This window comes from Gordionus sp. m RMFG-2023, chromosome 1 (genome assembly GCF_954871325.1).
Source record: "Gordionus sp. m RMFG-2023 chromosome 1, tfGorSpeb1-WG-v2, whole genome shotgun sequence".
Lineage (NCBI taxonomy): Eukaryota > Metazoa > Nematomorpha > Gordioida > Chordodea > Parachordodidae > Gordionus > Gordionus sp. m RMFG-2023.
In genome coordinates this window covers 19,115,223-19,134,998 of record NC_088775.1, presented here as the reverse complement: position 1 = coordinate 19,134,998, position 19,776 = coordinate 19,115,223, and the positions used below count along the sequence as shown (strand labels likewise).

The 19,776-nt window shown below is 28.4% G+C and overlaps 1 protein-coding gene across 1 annotated transcript in view; it reads left to right on the top strand.

Moving 5' to 3' along the window:
• Positions 1–19,776, top strand: part of LOC135922564 (uncharacterized) — a 52,121-nt gene that overhangs the window by 31,300 nt on the left and 1,045 nt on the right. The window contains exons 9-16 of the mRNA XM_065456967.1: positions 2,385–2,470; positions 12,448–12,596; positions 14,608–14,807; positions 15,248–15,327; positions 15,377–15,661; positions 15,710–15,824; positions 15,866–15,979; positions 17,594–17,738. Of these exons, the coding sequence (XP_065313039.1) occupies positions 2,385–2,470; positions 12,448–12,596; positions 14,608–14,807; positions 15,248–15,327; positions 15,377–15,661; positions 15,710–15,824; positions 15,866–15,979; positions 17,594–17,738 (1,174 nt within the window). The remainder of the gene's footprint in view (positions 1–2,384; positions 2,471–12,447; positions 12,597–14,607; positions 14,808–15,247; positions 15,328–15,376; positions 15,662–15,709; positions 15,825–15,865; positions 15,980–17,593; positions 17,739–19,776) is intronic.

The following is a 19,776-nucleotide window of genomic DNA, read 5'->3' as shown; positions in this document are numbered from 1 at the left end:
TGAGCTGAACAAAATGACATAATTTTTGTTAAAAATGATATAGTACTTTTAATTTTATTAATGCCTTTTAGGGTTTGCCATAACCCCGGTCTCCCCTACTACGTATTGTCGTAGAATAAACATATTAAATGCCAGTATCCATGGTAGTCCAAACAGCGATATGTCATTTGAACGGGTAACCACAATTGCTAATGATCGGACTCTTACAATGGTTTCACCCAAGGACGTCCAGCTGTTGATTGCCGTAAACTGACAATGGTTTTGTTGGTCCAAGTTTTGGTCTGCCTTTCATCCCAATATTGTTTTCCAATTACTGATATCTCTGCACCCGTATCACAACCAAATTCAATCGGTACTCCGTTTATCTTAGCTGATATCTTAGCACTGTTTTTACCAATTTGGGAGATGTTGTTAATTGAATCTGATGATTCATTATCATCTTAATGTATAACAGGTAGCTTACGTCCTTTTACAGTATTTTGCATAGTGCCCTCCCTTTTGGCAATTGTAACATTTCATCCTTGATGAAAAACAATGGAATAAAGTGTGAGTTGTTCCACAACGTGAACAGTCATTGTTCTTGCTCATATCATTATTGTTCAATTTACTATTATCTCTGTACTTATAATTGTTATTATTATTGTAATAATTAAAATTTCCTTTTTTAATTTTATGTGGGTGCTTTAGATTAAAAGGATTTCCTTGATTATTCTTCAATTTCTCCTTAGGTTTATTAATGTTTTTTACCATCATATTTGTAACTTCATTCTCAGCTCTTTCCATTATAAAAGCCATATTTAAAACTTGTTGAAAGCTCACCCTTTCTCCCAGGTCATTTATTCCACCTGGAAATATGGTGTAAATATCTTTCTCCAATGCAGCATTTTAATTCCAGCCACCATCTAACGCCCCCCCCCAGTGTACGCCACTGCTATCAATCATAAAAACATATGATAATCATGATAATATAATCCAAATAGAATGTAATATAAAATGTATGAACTATAAAAATATCTTATATATCATTTAAAAATCGCCTAACATCAGTTAGAATTTTAATTGGAGCCTGGGGGGGGGGGTTTGGATTTTTTTTCTCGAATTATTAATTTATTATGCTAAAATTTTACTGCGCCGATGGTTTTAGAATAGCCGATTATCTAAATGATATGTAAGAAAACTGACAAATTTGATAAGGGGCAGAAAGCCTCCTCCCTATAGATCTGTCCTACCCGTCCGAAGGTCAAGAACTTGCATATTCGTGTATTCAGGCCGGGCCAAACATTTTACACTTAAAAAATTAGGCAGCTTCGTAAATTTCTAATTTTTCATAAAATTTTAATTGGCTCGGGCATTAATATTGATATATTTTTTTGAATTTAAACTAATATTTTGGTTATACTATTTGAAAATAAATTACAATATTCTTATTTCTTTGTATGATACTAGCTGTCTACCTAAAATACTAAATATTATACAAGTTATTTATGATATGATAAAATTACAAATGTTCAATACAGATATTAAACACAATTAATTTAAAAAGCGGTTGTTGTAGAAAGAAATAGATAGCCATAGAGGAAAGATATAAAAACTTTAATCCACTTTAAGAAAAAATTAGTTATAGATATAAAAAATCTCAGGGTCGGACCTAACTTTTTTTAAAATTTTTACAGGCGAGGCCAAGTAATATTTTTAAAATGTTATATGGGGCGTGCCCTTGAAACTTGTGCGCAAATTCTTAACGGGGCCGACATAGCTTTGCAGATCTTTAAACCTCCCGCCGCATCCATTCATTACTCAAACAGTCCCCTTTGGTGGACCCTTTTGTTTAATTTTTTTCCATGAAATAATAGAAAATTTTCTGATTTCAAAATCCATTTAAAAAAATATTAGATTCGGCATTAGATTCAATTTATTTGATACATGTTTGGACTTTACTAGAATACCTACTGTTCAATCATAACTCTGATTTCTACTTATTTTTATATCAATATCAAATATTTGTAGAGCTCTGCGATTGATTAATCCTGTTCCATATTTTAAATTTGATCTTAATATGATACTCTATTAAATTTGGTTTTCCTATTTTTCGAAAAACTTTTGTAAATAATTTATTTTGATTCTAAGATTATTTTAAAAAAATATATATTTTAAATATTTACCTTAAGAATAAAAAGCAAAAAGAATTTTTTTATAACAAGCATATTATATTTTTTTGAAAATATTACTTTTTCATTTATTTACAAAATATAAAGTTTTGAAAATTTATGATAACTCAATTATATTTTTTTTTCATGGCGTGATTTTTTTTTTATGGAAACATTTTTCATCTTACAATACTTCTTATACAAATATCAAAATCAATTTTACACGTTAAATTTAAGGGCACCGGTGAAAATGGCGATTACTCTTGTCGATTGAAAGATGATAAAACAATTTATGGGAACTTTCAAAGCCTTCCCAAATCAAAGTAATGTTTTAAAATTATACATTATATCTTTTTTTTAATATTAATTTTGATTTTCAATTTTTATGCTTTTTGTATATGAATAGATCATATTCTATTCAGAAAATCAGCTAGGACACCCTTTTTAAAGCTTTTAAAAATATATTACAGGGTAAGGAAAAGGTCCAAACAAAAAAGGAAAAAGTCCGATCAAAAAAGGAAAGTGTCGAACAAAAAAGGAAAAGGTTCAATCAAAAAAAGAAAAGTGTCAAACAAAAAAGGAAAAGGTCCAATCAAAAAAGGAAAAGTGTCAATCGAAAAAGGAAAATTCCCAAAAGGAAAGGAAAAGTGTCGATCAAAAAAGGAAAATTCCCATTCAAAAAAGGAAAATCGTAATATTTTAAAAAATTTTTTAAAAAAATTATAAATTTTTCTAAAATTTTTATTTATTTTTGTCATTCCTTCTTATTTTATTTCTAACTTTTTGCGATTTCTTTACTTTATTTGAATCTTTTCTCAATTTATTTTTCTTACTATATCTTTTCTTAATTTTTCTTCTTCTCATTTTTCATAATTCTTTTGTATTTTTAAAAATAATTTATAAATTTAGGTCTATTTTTTTTTAACAATTCTTTACGTTTTTTTTCATCATACATATGTCGTAATTTTTAAAGGGATCATAACTATCCGGGATCTTCATGGGATTTAAAGGGATCCCTTTTAAATTTCAATTTTTTAAAGGATAAAGAACTATACGGCATTATCACGTTTGAACCATGATATAGAAGAATCTTATTTTAAAAAGCGTTTTCCGCGCGTTTCATTTCGTTTTTTAATTTATTCATTAATTTTCAGTGTTGTTTTTTTTGGACTTATGAAATAAGATATGTCTAATATAGGGTATCAATCGATAGCTAATCAAAAGATCTATTCAACTGGAGGTCAATCTCTCCCCCATAATGGGCGGGTCTAAGTCTTGGGGGGTCAGAAATATTTTTATCAACACAAAATATCGATATGGCTATCAAATAAAAGCTAATTTTAATATGGTTTGACTGAAAGTCTTCATTCTTGGTCTGGGTGAGTATGACTTGCCTAGGGGTGTGGCGAAGGGGGTGTATGGAAGGGGGGGGGGGGGGTAAAAATAATTTTATTGATATGGGTATCAAATAAATTTATTTTTACACACCCCCCCCCCACTCCTCAGACCAAGTCATACCCATCAAGACCAAGAATGAAGACTATCAGTCAAACCATATTAAAATTAGCTTTTATTTGATACCTATATCAAAAAAAATTATTTTTACACCCCCTCACCCCCACCTCCCAGACAAAGTCATACCCATCTAGACCAAAAATAAAGACTTTCAGTCAAACCATATTAAAATTAGCTTTTATTTGATACCCATATCAAAAAAAATTATTTTTTACACCCCCCCCTCCATACACCCTCCCCCCACCGTCAGACTAAGTCATACCCATCCAGACCAAGAATGAAGACTTTCAGTCAAAATTAGCTTTTATTTGATACCCATATTGATATTTTGTGTTGATAAAAATATTTCTGACCCCCCATGACCTAGACCCGCCCATTATAGGGGAGAGATTGACCTCCAGTTGAATAGATCTTTTGATTTTTCTTAAATTAATTTTATTTCTTATTTTTTTTATGTTTTCCCTTTATATTAATTTATATAACTTATAATTAATTATTATTATTTAATAAAGGATTCAAAACTATAATTTTAGTATTTAATTATATTTCTATTTTATATTTAGGTTCCTAATCTCCCAATCCAAAATCTCCCAACTATGACACATTACATCTTAAGATGCCCGCTTAGCCTGATAAAATAAATATAATCAAAAGATTTTTTAATTACTAATTATTTGATACCCATATAAATTTTTATTTTTACCCCCCCCCCTTCCCAGAACAAGTCCAACCCTTTAAGATAATAAAGAGTTTCAGTCAAAAGATATTTAAAATACCTTTTATTTGATTCCTATGTCAATATTGTGTTTATATAAATATTCCTGATCACCTAAGATTTCTCACCTACTTAGTATAATTATTAATCAAGTGATATTTAAACTAGCTTTTATTTGATACCTTTATCGATATTTTGTGTTGATAAAAATATTCCTGACCCCCCCCCCCCCAAGACCTAAACCCGTCCGGTATGAGGGATTATTATTATTACAATAAAAAAAATATTTTAATTATTATTTGATACCCATATCAAAAAAAATTATTTTTTACACCCCACCCCTCCATCTACCCCCCAGACCAATTCATACCCATCAAGACCAAGAATGAAGACTTTCAGTCAAAAGATATTAAAATTAGCTATTATTTGATACCCATATCAATATTTTATTTGTTAAAAATATTCCTGACTCCCCAGACCTAGACTCGCCCATTAAGGGGGAGAGATTAACCTCCAGTTAATAGATCTTTTGATTAGCTATCGATTGATACCCTATATAAGACATATCTTATTTCATAAGTCCAAAAAAAACAACATTGAAAAATAATGAATAACAATGAAATTAAAAAACGAAACGCGCGGAAAACGCTTTTTAAAATAAGATTCTTCTATATCATGATTCAAACGTGATAATGCCGTATAGTTCTTTATCCTTTAAAAATTGAAATTTTAAAGGAATCCCTTTAAATCCCATGAAGATCCCGGAAAGTTATGATCCCTTTAAAAATTACGACATATGTATGATGAAAAAAAAACGTAAAGAATTGTTAAAAAAAAATAAACCTAAATTTATAAATTATTTTTAAAAATACAAAAGAATTATCAAAAATGAGAAGAAGAAAAATTAAGAAAAGATATAGTAAGAAAAATAAATTGAGAAAAGATACAAATAAAGTAAAGAAATAGCAAAAAGTTAGAAATAAAATAAGAAGGAATGACAAAAATAAATAAAAATTTAAGAAAAATTTTAAAATATTACGATTTTCCTTTTTTGAATGGGAATTTTCCTTTTTTGATTGACACTTTTCCTTTCCTTTTGGGAATTTTCCTTTTTCGTTGACACTTTTCCTTTTTTGATTGGACCTTTTCCTTTTTTGTTTGACACTTTTCTTTTTTTGATTGAACCTCTTCCTTTTTTGTTCGACAATTTTCCTTTTTTGATCGGACTTTTTCCTTTCTTTTTGGGAATTTTCCTTTTTTGATTGACACTTTTCCTTTTATAATTGAAACTTTTTCCTTTTTTGATTGGGACTTTACCTTATTTGAATGGGAAACCCTGTAAAATAAGAAGGAATGGCAAAAATAAATAAAAATTTAAAATTTTAATTTTTTTTAAAAAAATTACGATTTTCCTTTTTTGAATGGGAATTTTCCTTTTTTGATTGACACTTTCCCTTTCCTTTTGGGAATTTTCCTTTTTCGATTGATACTTTTCCTTTTTTGATTGGACTTTTTCCTTTTTTGTTTGACACTTCCTTTTTTGATCAAACTTTTTCCTTTCTTTTTGGGAATTTTCCTTTTTTGATTGACACTTTTCCTTTTTTGTTTGGACCTTTTCTTTTTTTGATTGAACCTTTTCCTTGATTGACCCTTTTCCTTTTTTGTTTGGACCTTTTTTCCTTTTATGATTGAAATTTTTCCTTTTTTGAATGGGAAACCCTGTATATTAAAACATAATGAAGTATCAAAATATTCCTTTATTATATTTTACTTAACTCATACAGCTTACAATTCTAAAAAAATAAACTGTATAATTTAACATAAATAATATTTGACATATAGAAATAGATAAGGAAACTACGAGTGTCATTTAGCCCCAATTAATTTTGAGGCAGTATATTAGTGTGTTCAAAAGACTCTAGTTCACCTGAATGTCGTAACGTCCAATTTAATAGGCCACATGTACCTTTTTTTTATCTGAACTACCCCCATGTTATCTCATCTCAGCTGTTCTCTTATTATCTAGGCGTGCTAAGTAGTGATGCCACTAATTCATATATATTTCTTGTGACAACATTATAAAAAAAAAATTTTTATTTTTATTTTGCAGAAACCTTGAAAATAAATTAATATTCAGGATATCGCTAACGTTTTTTCCCACTTGTCACCAATAATCTTGATGCTTTTGGTGGAGAATTCCATAAATTTATCACATTCTTATAAGAGAATTAAGCCAAATTAGTGGCGATCATAATGAAACTTTCTATTTACAAGCCATTACTATGGCTGTTTATCAGACTTATCTCACCTTTATTATTACCTAATTTTTTTTTAAAATTATTATGCATATGCGTTATATCTTTTTCTCTGTAAGCTTGATTTGTTTTTCTATATATCTTTTGTTTTGAATTTTTTTTATATAAAATTCACTTATAAAAAAAGAAAAAAAGTTTAATTTAGTATCATTTGAATGGTCTTCTCTTTCACGTTGATTATTTTCTTCTTTATCCTGGTTCATTTATGGATGGTTAGTAATTCCTTCTCCGACCCAAATTCGTTATCCCCTTATTTATTCATTCCTAAGTGGAATATCTCAGGCTTCAATCAGTCAGATGTGCAACAGGCACACCCACGGCACGAGAGTGCCCCTGCCAAAAAATTTTGCAAAGGGTCCCAAGATTTTATGCGTTACGCCTCTTTTTCCCTAATCAAATCTCGCTATTGCTACCAATCTTCTCGAATTTTATTTTTTTTTTTATTATTTTAATAATATATAAGGATAATTTAAGAGTAATTAGTTAATTCATGGAATGGAGTTATATTAATAAATCAATATTTTTTAATGTCATAATTATAATAAATATTAAGATCTCTTACTAATTTAAAAACTCATATGGATTTTATTGAGTCTATATAATAATATGGCTTTATTTCACTGAGAAAATAAATTATCTTTTCTTTTGTATTATAATAAAATCGATATTTATGAAGAATAAAAGCATAATTTTAAAATTTGTATATATGTATAATTAGGAACTGATAGTTCTTTTGAAAAATTAATAAAGTGTTGATATACTCGTATATAATTCGTATCCACAAAAGAAGGTAAGAAAAATTAAACATTTTTGGAATAAAAATTTAATTTGCCAAATGTATAATAAAATTTTTAATTATATTGAAATTACCGCAACAAATTAATTTTTTTATTGATGAGAAGTTTAAAATGATTCAATATAGCATTTTATTATTTAAGTAAAAATTAATAGTTTTAAACTATTACATTTAAGGTTAATGCCAAGGTTTTTTCTTATTTATAAAATAATGAAAGATTTATTATATTTTAAGCTTCAATTTCGACCGTAGAGTGGATAAAATATTACCAGGGAAGCTAGCTAAAACACATTTGAATTACGTCTATAAATTCTAAAAAAACTTCCTTTTTCTTATCACTTCTTATGGGGGAGGGTAGGAGATCTTCTTAATAGGATTCGAGAGAAAATGTTTTTTGGAACTAAAAATTTAACCTTATTTTTGGACTTACTTAATGTTATGTATAAGTAAATTTCCTGCTATTTATAAAGAGTCTCGAAGGACTAAATCGTCGAAGGTCGAAATCAGATCTAATAGAGTCAGTCAACTCTGTAAAAGCTAAAATAGTAGGCTCTTGAATGGCATTTATCATTATATTGCATATTGCAGGCGCGTACGCAAAAATTTGGTATTGGGGGGGGGGGGGGATAATAAAATTTTTTAAGAAATATTATTGTTATTTAAAAATATGAAGCATAAATTTATTAGGACTAATAACTTTTCTAATACACAATTTTAAATTAATGTGAATTACAAAAAAATTATATATATAAACCGGCATTGAAAAACTGTAAAATAAATGTGAATTATAAAATGTAAAGTGAATATAACTACGATATGAATTACTTAAATGACCCAAAGAAATTTGAATTTTTTGAGCCTTTAAAATTTATATATAAAGTATAAAAAATTTAATTGTTGGAAATATAAATTAATACACAAAAAGTTTCGGAGGAATAATTGTATTTTGTAAGTTTTGAGCTAATTTTTCAATTATCTCATCCTTGCTTGGCGTTAAATGTCTATGAATATTCAAAAGATCCAAACCATTCAATCTACTTTCAGAATTTGTACTTCATAGGTATATTTTTCAGAGACTTGCAGGCCCAGCCTCCTGGCCGGACCGTATTTTAATTTTTAACATACCCGGGCCGGGCCCGAAATTTTTTTAAAAAAATACCCGAGCTGGGCCTGAAAATTTCTTTAAAGAAAATATCCGAGCCTGGCTATATAAACCAAATATTTGAAATCGCCATTATTAGTTATAGAAATCAAAAATAAATATAATTTATTTTAAAAAATTCGGGCCGGGCCTGAAAATTTTATTTTCAAAAAAGCCGGGTCGGGCCTGAATTTTTTTAAAAAAACCGGGCCGCGTCGAAAAAAATTTTGAAAAAAAAATCCGGGCCGTGCCCTGCAAATGGTACCTTTGCAGGGCTCTGTTATTCTTCTTAAAAAAGAGAATGTTCTCTCATTAGTTTACTAATGGGAAGAGTTACTAATATATATAACCATTTTAATGCATTGAGAATATAAAATGTGTTTGAAATAATGCAAAGCATCCATAACATTTTTTGGGACTGTATCAACCATATTAATCTTTTAATCATAGTTATTCAGCTAATAAGGCATAAAATATTTTAACATCATAATAATAAAAATCTAACAAATATATTTATTTTTTTCTATCACCATCTGAAAAAGGTTGTTAAGGCTTTTTTGAGTAATATCGGTGGATTGGTAAGTGCTGCATGATGATTTAAAAACCATTCATATTTGGGTTATAAATGTATCTAAGAGAGGGGACATTTGTTTTATAATAAATACTCTTCTACTGATCCTATATTAATGTTTTGACGATGAGCTTTCTTGCTGCAAGTGAGGGGGACAAATATTAAACACGTATAGCTCTGCTTTTGACTCAACAATAACATATAAAATATGAAATTCTTTATCAAAATTAGCTCTAATTTCCTTGAGTTCTAATAAAATGCTCTCCGCTATTCTCATCTTCTTAATCAAGTCAATGTCATGTTTTTGAAAAGTATTGCATAAAATAGTTGTATTATAATTAAATAATACATTCTAATGAGAAAAAAAATTGTAATAAGTATTGTTTCCAATAATTTTCTTGCTTCTGAGGAAATATTTCTTTCAATCCATTGTGATATTTCAGTAATAGCATTAATAATCGGCTCTTGTCACTCCATAAAAGCTGTTACTGCTTGATGGCGGAGACTCGATCTCGTTGGACAAACTTGCAATTTCTTTCTCCCTGTTGAACAAAGAGTTCCAGAGATAATTATTATTTGACTAGAAATTTAGATAAATAATACGCCAATAAAATTTGAAAATAATAGGTAAATATTACGCCAAGGAAAACTTGAAATTGAAATTAATTGATAAAATAACTTAGTGGATGAATGTGATAAATAAATGTAATTAAATATATATATGAGAATAGGAATAAATATTAACAATATAAATTAATATTAACAATAATATTTTAGAAAAATATAATCCGGCATCTGTATTTTTTAGCTTTGCTGCGTACGCGCCTGTTATATTGGCATACTTATTTTAAAATTTGTATAAATAAAATCAATTAACCTATGTATAATATAATAGAAATAAAGAAAACGCGTATTATGCATTATAAATAAATTATTTCTTTTATTAATAGATATCATAAGAACTGTTATATAGATATAATTTTGATTTTTATTTATATAGATAAATGCTGGAGTTTAATATAAAATTTATTTGATTCAAATCAATCCTTAAATCGTTTATTTAGCATGAACAAGAACATGGTTACTTCTCCTAGGAAGCCTATATAATTTCAAACTTCAAATTATAAATTAATATGCGGCGATGTGTTATTTTCTTCGGCTAGAAATAATTCACTAAGCCAATTTTCAAATTTTTAAAAAATTGAATTTTATACTGGAAATATAACAAGCATATGTGGATACAATTCTATCACGAAAAAATTTCCGATACAATCAAATTTCTGACACTTAAAAAAAACGCGCACAATGAGTGAATTAAGGCTGAGAAAGTAACCGAATTTGTTGATCAGGAATATAAGTCTGCACGGCCCGCCCATCTAAGTGGGCGGGTGGATGGGCGGGTAGAAAATTTTTCGAGAATGGGCAGGTGGGCGGGTTAAAAAATTGAAACTATGGGCGGGCGGGTTAAGCAAATTTAAAATTTTTGTTCAAAACAAACTAAAGAAAAATCATAATTAATTAAATGATCAATTACAATATTTCTTTCTATTTTTTCGACATCTTTATCTAATTGTTCCCACCATATATAATGTCTCGTAATGGATTTCATTGATGTAACACCCGGATGTCCCGTTTGCAATTTTTTGAAGTGAGTACGGAATGATTAATCTGCCATTCCATAATAAAATACCGTCAACATTTTATATTTCATCTATTCTTGTTCTAAGAGCTTGTAATTCTGGTGCTTGATTTTGTATATTTGTACCATTTATTAATATTTCACTCTTCTTATAATTGGATCTTTTGCGGTTTCCTCTATAAGTTCTTTTCTTGATAGCGTTAATGAGCCATAAATAAGATTTATATATTTCAACGCTTGTTATTCTATCATCATTTTTCTCTATTGGGTTTCGCGATAAAGCATCTGCAATTATATTATTAGCGCCATTCTTGCAGATAATTTATAAGCCCAATGTAATAATCTTTGGTTTGTTAATGAGCTTAAATCTTTGTTATTACCATATATCTTTATTAAAGGTTTGTGGTCTCTTCTTATTTTAAATTTTCGTCCATACAAATAGTCATGAAATTTTTCTACGCCGTTTATTATTGCTTTTGCTTCTTTGTCTATTGTAGAATAATTCTTTTCGCCGTCTTGTAAATTGAGGTGTAAGCTATTGGAAATTCGTTACCATTATCATGTTTCTGCATGAGTACAGCTACAAATCCTTGGTTAAATGCATCTGTTTCTAATATTAACTCGGGGTCCGGTTTATAAAACTGTATAGTATTTTGTTCAGTTACTATTCCGAATAGCATGAAAACGATTATAAAAATAGCACAATATTTTATTTTGGAATGACAGATTAATCATTCCGAACTTACTTCAAAAAAGAGTTTTACATATATTGCATACGGGACATCCGGATCTCACTTGAGGAAGAGGATATACTTCAAACGGATATCCTACTTTGGTGGAAACGACAAGAAAGAGATTTGCCAAAGCTATCAAGATTAGCAAGAAAAATATTGGCAATTCCTGCAACTGGGGCTTCTTTTGAACGAGGATTTAGCATTGCTAAAGGTTTTTAAAACAAAGAAGAACGTGTTTGAATCCAGAAAATGTCGAATGCTGAAATATTTTTATTTAGATGCTTAAAAAATTGAAAGAATGGCCATAATTAAATTTTATAAGCGGACTTGGGTTAAAATTTTTTATAAATAATGGGCGGGCGGGTAAAAAATTTAGCCTAATGGGCGGGCGGGCGGGTTAAATTTTTTTAAACATTGGGTAGGCGGGCTTTTGGTCAAAAAACAAGCCCAATGCAGACCTCTAATCAGGAATATAATCATCAAGCCGGTGGGATCGCTAAAGAAGAGTAAGAACATGGTGCTTAGAGCGCTTAAATTAGCTTTGTCCTATCCCTCCCTGAAAAAATCCTATTAAAATTTTATCAATATTTTTTTAATGTTGATCAAAGCGTAACCGCCATTGAGTGGTCACCTCTTGAAGGTTTTTAATTTTATTCTATACAAATTATTTTATTCTAAAAAAAAATTTTTTTTTAAAGTAATTTATGCTTGACAAAATAATTATGTTAAGCTAAAAATGTAAATTATATTATAAAAAATTTGGTCAATAAACTTCATTTTTAATATATTATTTTCATAACATTTTTTTTTTCTCATATCATTTTAATATCAATATAACTTCGATTTTAATCCTTAAACTATCTTTTTTTTAAAGAACATATCCAAGAAAAATAGACAATTCATTTGACGGAATTGATGACACTATGCATATCTCTCCTAAGGATAAGGATATTCACGTGTGGTATTCAGAGGTTCAAAAAGGTGGGGACGTACCATACGCCGGATTACAGAAATGCCATAGAGGTGTATATATTTTATTAAAATAAATAATTTAAATATTCGCATTCAAAAATAACTTAATTATAAATTTTCTGCTTTATGCCTAATATAATCACTAATATAACAAGCCATTTGTATTTATTAACAAATTTTCTTTTAATATTATTTTCGCATGTTACATCATCCTTATTGGTGATCATTCCTAAACGTTTTACTAACTCTATTTCATTCTCTCGACCAATTATCGCTCTTGTGTGACATGATTGTTAACTTTAGATCCTCGTCCTTTTGTCAAAAAAGAGGATGGGTTTTTGTCAAAAAACATCGATTTTACTAAATATCCTGGGGGTGGCTGCATCAATCAAGAATCAAATATAACATCCTTAGAATCAAAAAAAATTCCTTCTATATTATCAAACCCTAAAACTAGCTCAACAAAAAAAATTATAATTTCGGGAAATGGCATTTGTCATAAAACATATAACTATCCACCAGAAATAATATCTACCACCAATATCGACATAATTGATAACATGATTTCAAGAACGCGAACAGTTAGTGATCAGAATCCATCAAGATTGGCTGAGAGAAATCGAATTAGAAAATTGAACTTTTTTCGGGATAAGGATATAAATAATTATAATCAAATCTTAAAATCTGCTCAGTCTGGTAACGATGATGATAATGTTTCCATAAATTATTCTGTGTTCACATCTTTAGCTCCTTTTCATTCGTGCCTCAGGGAAAAACATATATATGATGGTCTTAGGGCTAGATCAACAACGTCATCTCCTTATAGTAATATATTTGTAAATAATTTCAATTGAATTCGCACCTTGCACCTCTACAGATGTTCTTATATAACAAATGCAATCTTTTTTATTATTATTTCTCCATATAATGTATAAAAAAATTTATATCAAAACATTTGGGGCAGTAATTCTTTAGCTATGAACATATCCAATCTCTTGAGCTAAAATGAGTTATTCAATAATTATAATTTAATCAAAGATTCTGTTTTTTTAAAGCTTGTACTATTGCTTAACGATATTATTTGAATAGAGGTAAAATTTGTACAGCAATTATTACATTTTTTTGCTCTCATGCATCTCTTTCTAATATTAAATTACTCGAATCATATCGTTCTCTCAATTTTCTTTTTAATCTAAATTCTTTTATTAAAGTATAATTTTATTATTCTTAATAAGTATTCATTTAATTATGCTTATTATTTTTAATATAGTATTAATTATTTACACTAAATTTAAATATTATTTTATAAACTTGAACTTTAACCCAAATGTAAATATACAATTTTAAAGCTTTGAAATTCTCGCTTGATTATAAGAGGGTTCTAACTCCACTTCGCTTCCTTTAATTTTGAGTGAATTTTAGAATAGAATTTCATAATTCAAGCAACTAGAAATAATGAATTCTATGTATAATGATTTTTGACGTGCAGCTATATAATACATTAAATTATGATAATGAGGTTGAGTATATATTTAAAAATAAATTTATTGTTAGATGAAATTTCGATTATCAACTAAATGAATTTCGGTTTAACGCACAATATTATTTTAATGTGAAAAATAATTAGCATTATAATAATAACTGATACGATATAACATCAAATTATAATGCTATAATTTGTAAATTATAATGCTATAATTTGTAAATTATAATGTTATAATTTGTAAATAATGCTATAATTTGTAAATTATAATGCTATAATTTGTAAATTATAATATATTTAAATTGTTAATGGTTTGGAGTGGAATATCAACGAGAATCTGCATACATTTACTAATACGCATAATCTGTCTTTGCTTATCAGGCTAAATTATTCATTTTACAACACAACATGCTTTTTTGCATAATTTTTTAACATAAGACATTACTTTGTATAAAAAATATATTATTTTATAAAATAATTATCGCATGCCCAGCCCATACAATAAGCCATCATTGCATTTATAAATAATGAAAATTTGGTAGGAAATGAATAATATTCGAGATTTATTATTTTAAAAAGCTCATAAAAAACGCGAACAAATATTGGCATTAAATTCGAAGAATCTGGGTCATCCCCAATCTGTGTTTCACAATAAATCGACCTCTAACATTTTCGACCCTTCGCCATATGTAGATTTTTATCAAGATTGCCCCGCTACAAGTTTTATGTCTACAGTGACCCCCGAACCATTTGATGAACGGTTACATAAGCACAAAATGGTTATATATTTTTTTATATAATGTGAACATGTAAAAAGATAACTATAAGCGAAATAATATTGATTACCCAAATTATTCGCAAATTCTTTATAACGAATTTAATTCCTTAAGTTTTTATAAAAATTTGAACACGCTAATAAAATTCGATAATTTTAGAAATATTTATAATCATAATTCAAAATAGAAAATTATAAAAACAAGGTTTTCATTTAATTTTTAAATTATGTTATTTGTCGCAAGGATATTTTTAATATTATCTTGCCATATTAAAATTATTTTATTTACTTTTTATTGCTATGCCATTGAAGAAACGGATATTAGTAAGTATAAATAATTTATAGCATTTTTGTTGTATACTGTCATTAAAAAAATATCAATCTTATTAAAGCATGTAAATATTCTATTGATATCTATGATATGATATTCTTATTGCTATCAAGGGTGAATGGATCGAAAAGGAGAAATTAAGAAAAGCCAGGGAAGAATACAAGAAACAGGAACAAAGAAGGCATGGATATGTGTAAGTCAAATACAATTCCCTCATATAAAATCAAATTTTCTTCTTAAAGGCCATCATCTAATTCTCCCATCCCTGTAAATCGTTATATGAACCTCGTATATGCTAACGACGAAGAAAAAAAAGTTTGTAATGGGATATCCCCTCACAGAATGTCATCAGAGGTCAGAGGTGGCATATATACTAGCTCTAATCTAAATAATTGTCGCAGATATAGTGTTTCAGGAGCCGGGGGTAGCCCGCGATCTTTGTTCGAGGGGAAATATGTTAGGGGGCACAAACGGATGATCCGTGCTAAAGCTCGAGCATTATTTAGATTCGTCGCGAAAAACGTTAGGTATAATTAGTCATATTTGATGTACCATTTATTTAATTTTGTCAACAGGGAAATATCTTTTAACAAGGATGATATAATATATTTGCATCATCGAATTGACCCTAATTGGTACGAGGGGGAACAGGGAGGAATGATTGGTATATTTCCAACCAATTATGTGAAGGTACAATTAAAATTTCTAACATTTTACTCCTTAAATATCAGGTGTTAGTGTCTATTGAGGAGGCCGCTTTATTAAATGCTAACGCTGAAGAGGGTGTTGCTATTGCTCGATACAATTTTGACGGTAAGCAAACTGGCGAAATATCCTTCAAAAAGGTGTGCTTAATTCTATGATTATTAAAAAAATAATATGACACCAAACGAACTAAAAACATAAGTTTTAGAAATTATTTTTTGTTCCCCTTATAAAACTCAAATTTTATAATAATCATTTAATTAATCAATTTCTTAATTTCTAGGTCCCTATTTTATTATACAAATAATTCGTTATAAATATTTTCAAAAAATATAATATCTGTCATAACTAATTAAAAAGCGGTAATTAATTCAAAAATATTAATAAATTAAGTTTCGCATTATTTGTATGAAAATTGATAATGTTAGTGAGGGTATTTAGAATTTCATACCAAAATTTATACAGAAGTTTGGGGAGGGGGGGGGGGGGGGGGTAGGATAAAGGGGGGTAGGGCTTTACTTCCAAACCTCATTTATTCCGCCTATGTGGGTTCCCTTTGTAAAAAAATTTGTGTATTTTTTTTGATTTTCATTACTTATTTTCCTTTTTTAAATATTTAATATCTTTATAATCATCTCCGGTAAAATTTGGCTGAACAATTGGAAACACTAATTCTAAATCTACGCCAATTTTTCGTGCTTTAATAAGTTTAGAGGCTAGTGCAAAGAAAATAATTAGTAACAATAAAATATTGGCCAACCTTACGCTTAAAAAATGACTGAAAGCATTTATTCTGAGATTTTATATATTGTTTAAACCGTGCCCTGCTTCATTATTTTTATTTAGTCTCAGATTAAACAGATTTTATACTAGGACATCCTATTTTGGTTTGTTTTAAGTGTGTGCAATAAATGGATATTTAGGTAAAGAGTCACCAAGAAACTAACGAAAATCTAAATTGAGCTTCTGTTTAGAAATAAGCTGAACTAGGACACGGCCTTAGCTTTAATTGTATGTTATTAATTTATTTCCGTCTAGTAAAGAGTATAATGAAAAATTATTAACAAAATAAAAAAAAATTGACATGATAGATCAACCAGAACTGAATATATAAAACTAAATATCTGGTTTCACAAAAAAGAAACGAGTTATAATTAAAATGAAAGCTATGATGTCACATTCTAAGAGCTGAAGTGAGCCAAGCTTAAAACACTAATTCTGAAACTATCAAAAAAAAAGTTGTGTAATTAGTACGATTTATTTCTTTAATCTGGTTGAGATAGTTTAAAGGGGTAAAAAATATGGTAAAATAAGGGGGCAAAAAAAAATTTCACCAACAACCAAAAAATTTAAAAAATTAGCCAAACTTCTGGAGGCATTAACTCTGAAACTTATGACAATAATTAATAGATATGAAAATTGTCGTTAATATGGCGCAAAGCCGAGCCATATGAAAGGACAGGAAGCGTTTTAAAGACCCCAACTAGTTTTGGGATTAACCTGGTAAAGAATAATCACATTTAGATAATAATAAAAAATTCCTATTATGAGGGGGGGGGGGGGTCTACCCCTATACCCTATTTGTATACACAACTGATGACTCCTATAAGTCATAATATAAATTTTGCATTCTTTTATAATATTCTTTACTTTCTAAGGGTTACCTTTGTAATATTTGAGATCATTTAAACGAAAATTGCATGTGTTATTGGATTTTTATTATATATTTTTTAATTTTATATGTAAAATCATAGGGAGATGTCATTCACTTGATTTCCGAATTAGATGACAATTGGTTTAATGGCAAGGTTGCAAACAATTATGGTCTGATACCAAAATCTTTTATCGACCAATTAAGGCAACCATCTTCTAGAAAATTTAGCACTAACAACGTTGAAGGTAAGAATATTTTTTAGAGAAATTTATATTACTAGATTATTGTATTAGAGATAGATTGAATATCATTTAATATAAAAAAATTGTATTTTTCTAAGCCTGGTAATTTAGTCATAACCCTACTCAGGGCCGTCCTGAAGTTCTTAGACAAATCTTATTCTTGCGCCCTCCCTTCCCCGTCCCTATAATTTTTTTAACATTATTTTTTCTGATATGTCGAAAAATGGAAATTTCAAAATTTGTGAAACCTTGATAAATTCCCGTAAAACTGACGCCTTGATCCGGATTCTACAAATTAATGTTTCGCTCTCCTTAGCAGTCGTCTTCTGATTCATATTTATTTTATCATTTTCTTTAATATTTTTAATCAATCTAAAGTTATGATATTCTAATTTAGAGATCTTCAAATGATTTCTTTTCTTCGAAGAATATTACTCCAAGTGACCAATTTTTTTTCGAAGAAGTAGAACTAGGAATTGTTAGTAAAATATTAGATACTTCCTTTAATTTTACATATGGGCAAAGCCCATTCCAGCAACTAGAAAATCTGATTGTTTGTGTTGGTATCTCTTCTTATTCCATATAAATTTACTACAATCAAATCTAAGGTTGTTAAAAAGCCTGATTCGATTTATAAAAAGGACCTGATTAAGATTGTAGCCAAAATATTATTATGTAAGCCTCGAGATTTGGAAAATAGAGTTCCAAACCTTTCTATCATCTATAAGCAAAATCTCCAGGTTTATATAATATTATTTTGGTTAAAACCTTAATCGGGTCATTTTCAAAAATCGCCTCTGATCGGACTTTTTAACAAACCTAATCAAATCAAGGAAAAATAAATCAAATAATCTTTTATTTTAAATAGAACAAAAAAAAATTGTTATTTTAATATCATCGCTTATCTAATATATATTTGAAAAACAAATTAATACAAAGCATACTTTAGGCGTATAAAGTCACAAAATCAATCTAGACAAATTAACTATTAAAAGTATAATAACCAATAAAAAAAAATAAAGTATTTAAGATAATAACAATGGCATACGTAGTATCATGTTGAATACCTCAACAGTTTCTTATGAAAGTTATTGCTTTCCGCATATTTTGCCTATCAAATATACCGTCGCTTATAGTTCTTAAATTCATGATATCACATAAAATATTTCGTCACTGCTAGCACGATGCTCCTCCTATATTGAAAATCCAATTATCAGTAGTGAGTCCATGTATTTGGAACGTTTTTCTTTTTCAAACATATCTTTAATTTTTTTATTCAGGTGGAGATAATATAAAATCATGGCATTTGTGTTTTCCAAGATAAGGATCACTCCAATTACAAATAGTGGTGTTAAACGACTCGATTTTGATAAATTTAGAACATAAAAAAATCAAATTATACGAATAATTCCATCGGAAATGGATAAAAAATTATTCGATGAATATATTTATCTTATTCATATTCGATTCGAATAATTTTGTTATTTTTATTCGTAAAATACGAATCGAATAACGAATAATTTGTTTCAGGTATAGCCTTGATGATACAAATGTATTTTTAAATTAATTTTAACCTAATTAGATTGATAAACATGCTTTAAAAACATGTTAGCTAATTTAATATATTTATTGACCCCTCCTGTCATTTGATCGACTTGTTGAGTAAGAGGGCATTGCCTCCTGAAATTTAAATGCAATTGATTCATATTCACCCATAATAGAGGGTCATTCAGTGTGCTTATCTTAAAATGTTTTACTTCTTGTGACTATGTTGTCCTTTTTCTGATTTTTAATATTTTCCTTCTTTTGATTATCAGCTGGTCAGTTAATTAAAATCACAAAAAAAATATAATGTAGACTATCTGTTATTATATCTTAAAATGTTTTACTTCTTGTGATTATGTTGTCCTTTTTCTGATTTTTAATATTTTCCTTCTTTTGATTATCAGCTGGTCAGTTAATTAAAATCATAAAAAAAATATAATATAGACTATCTGTTATTATATCTTAAATGTTTTACTTCTTGTGACTATGTTGTCCT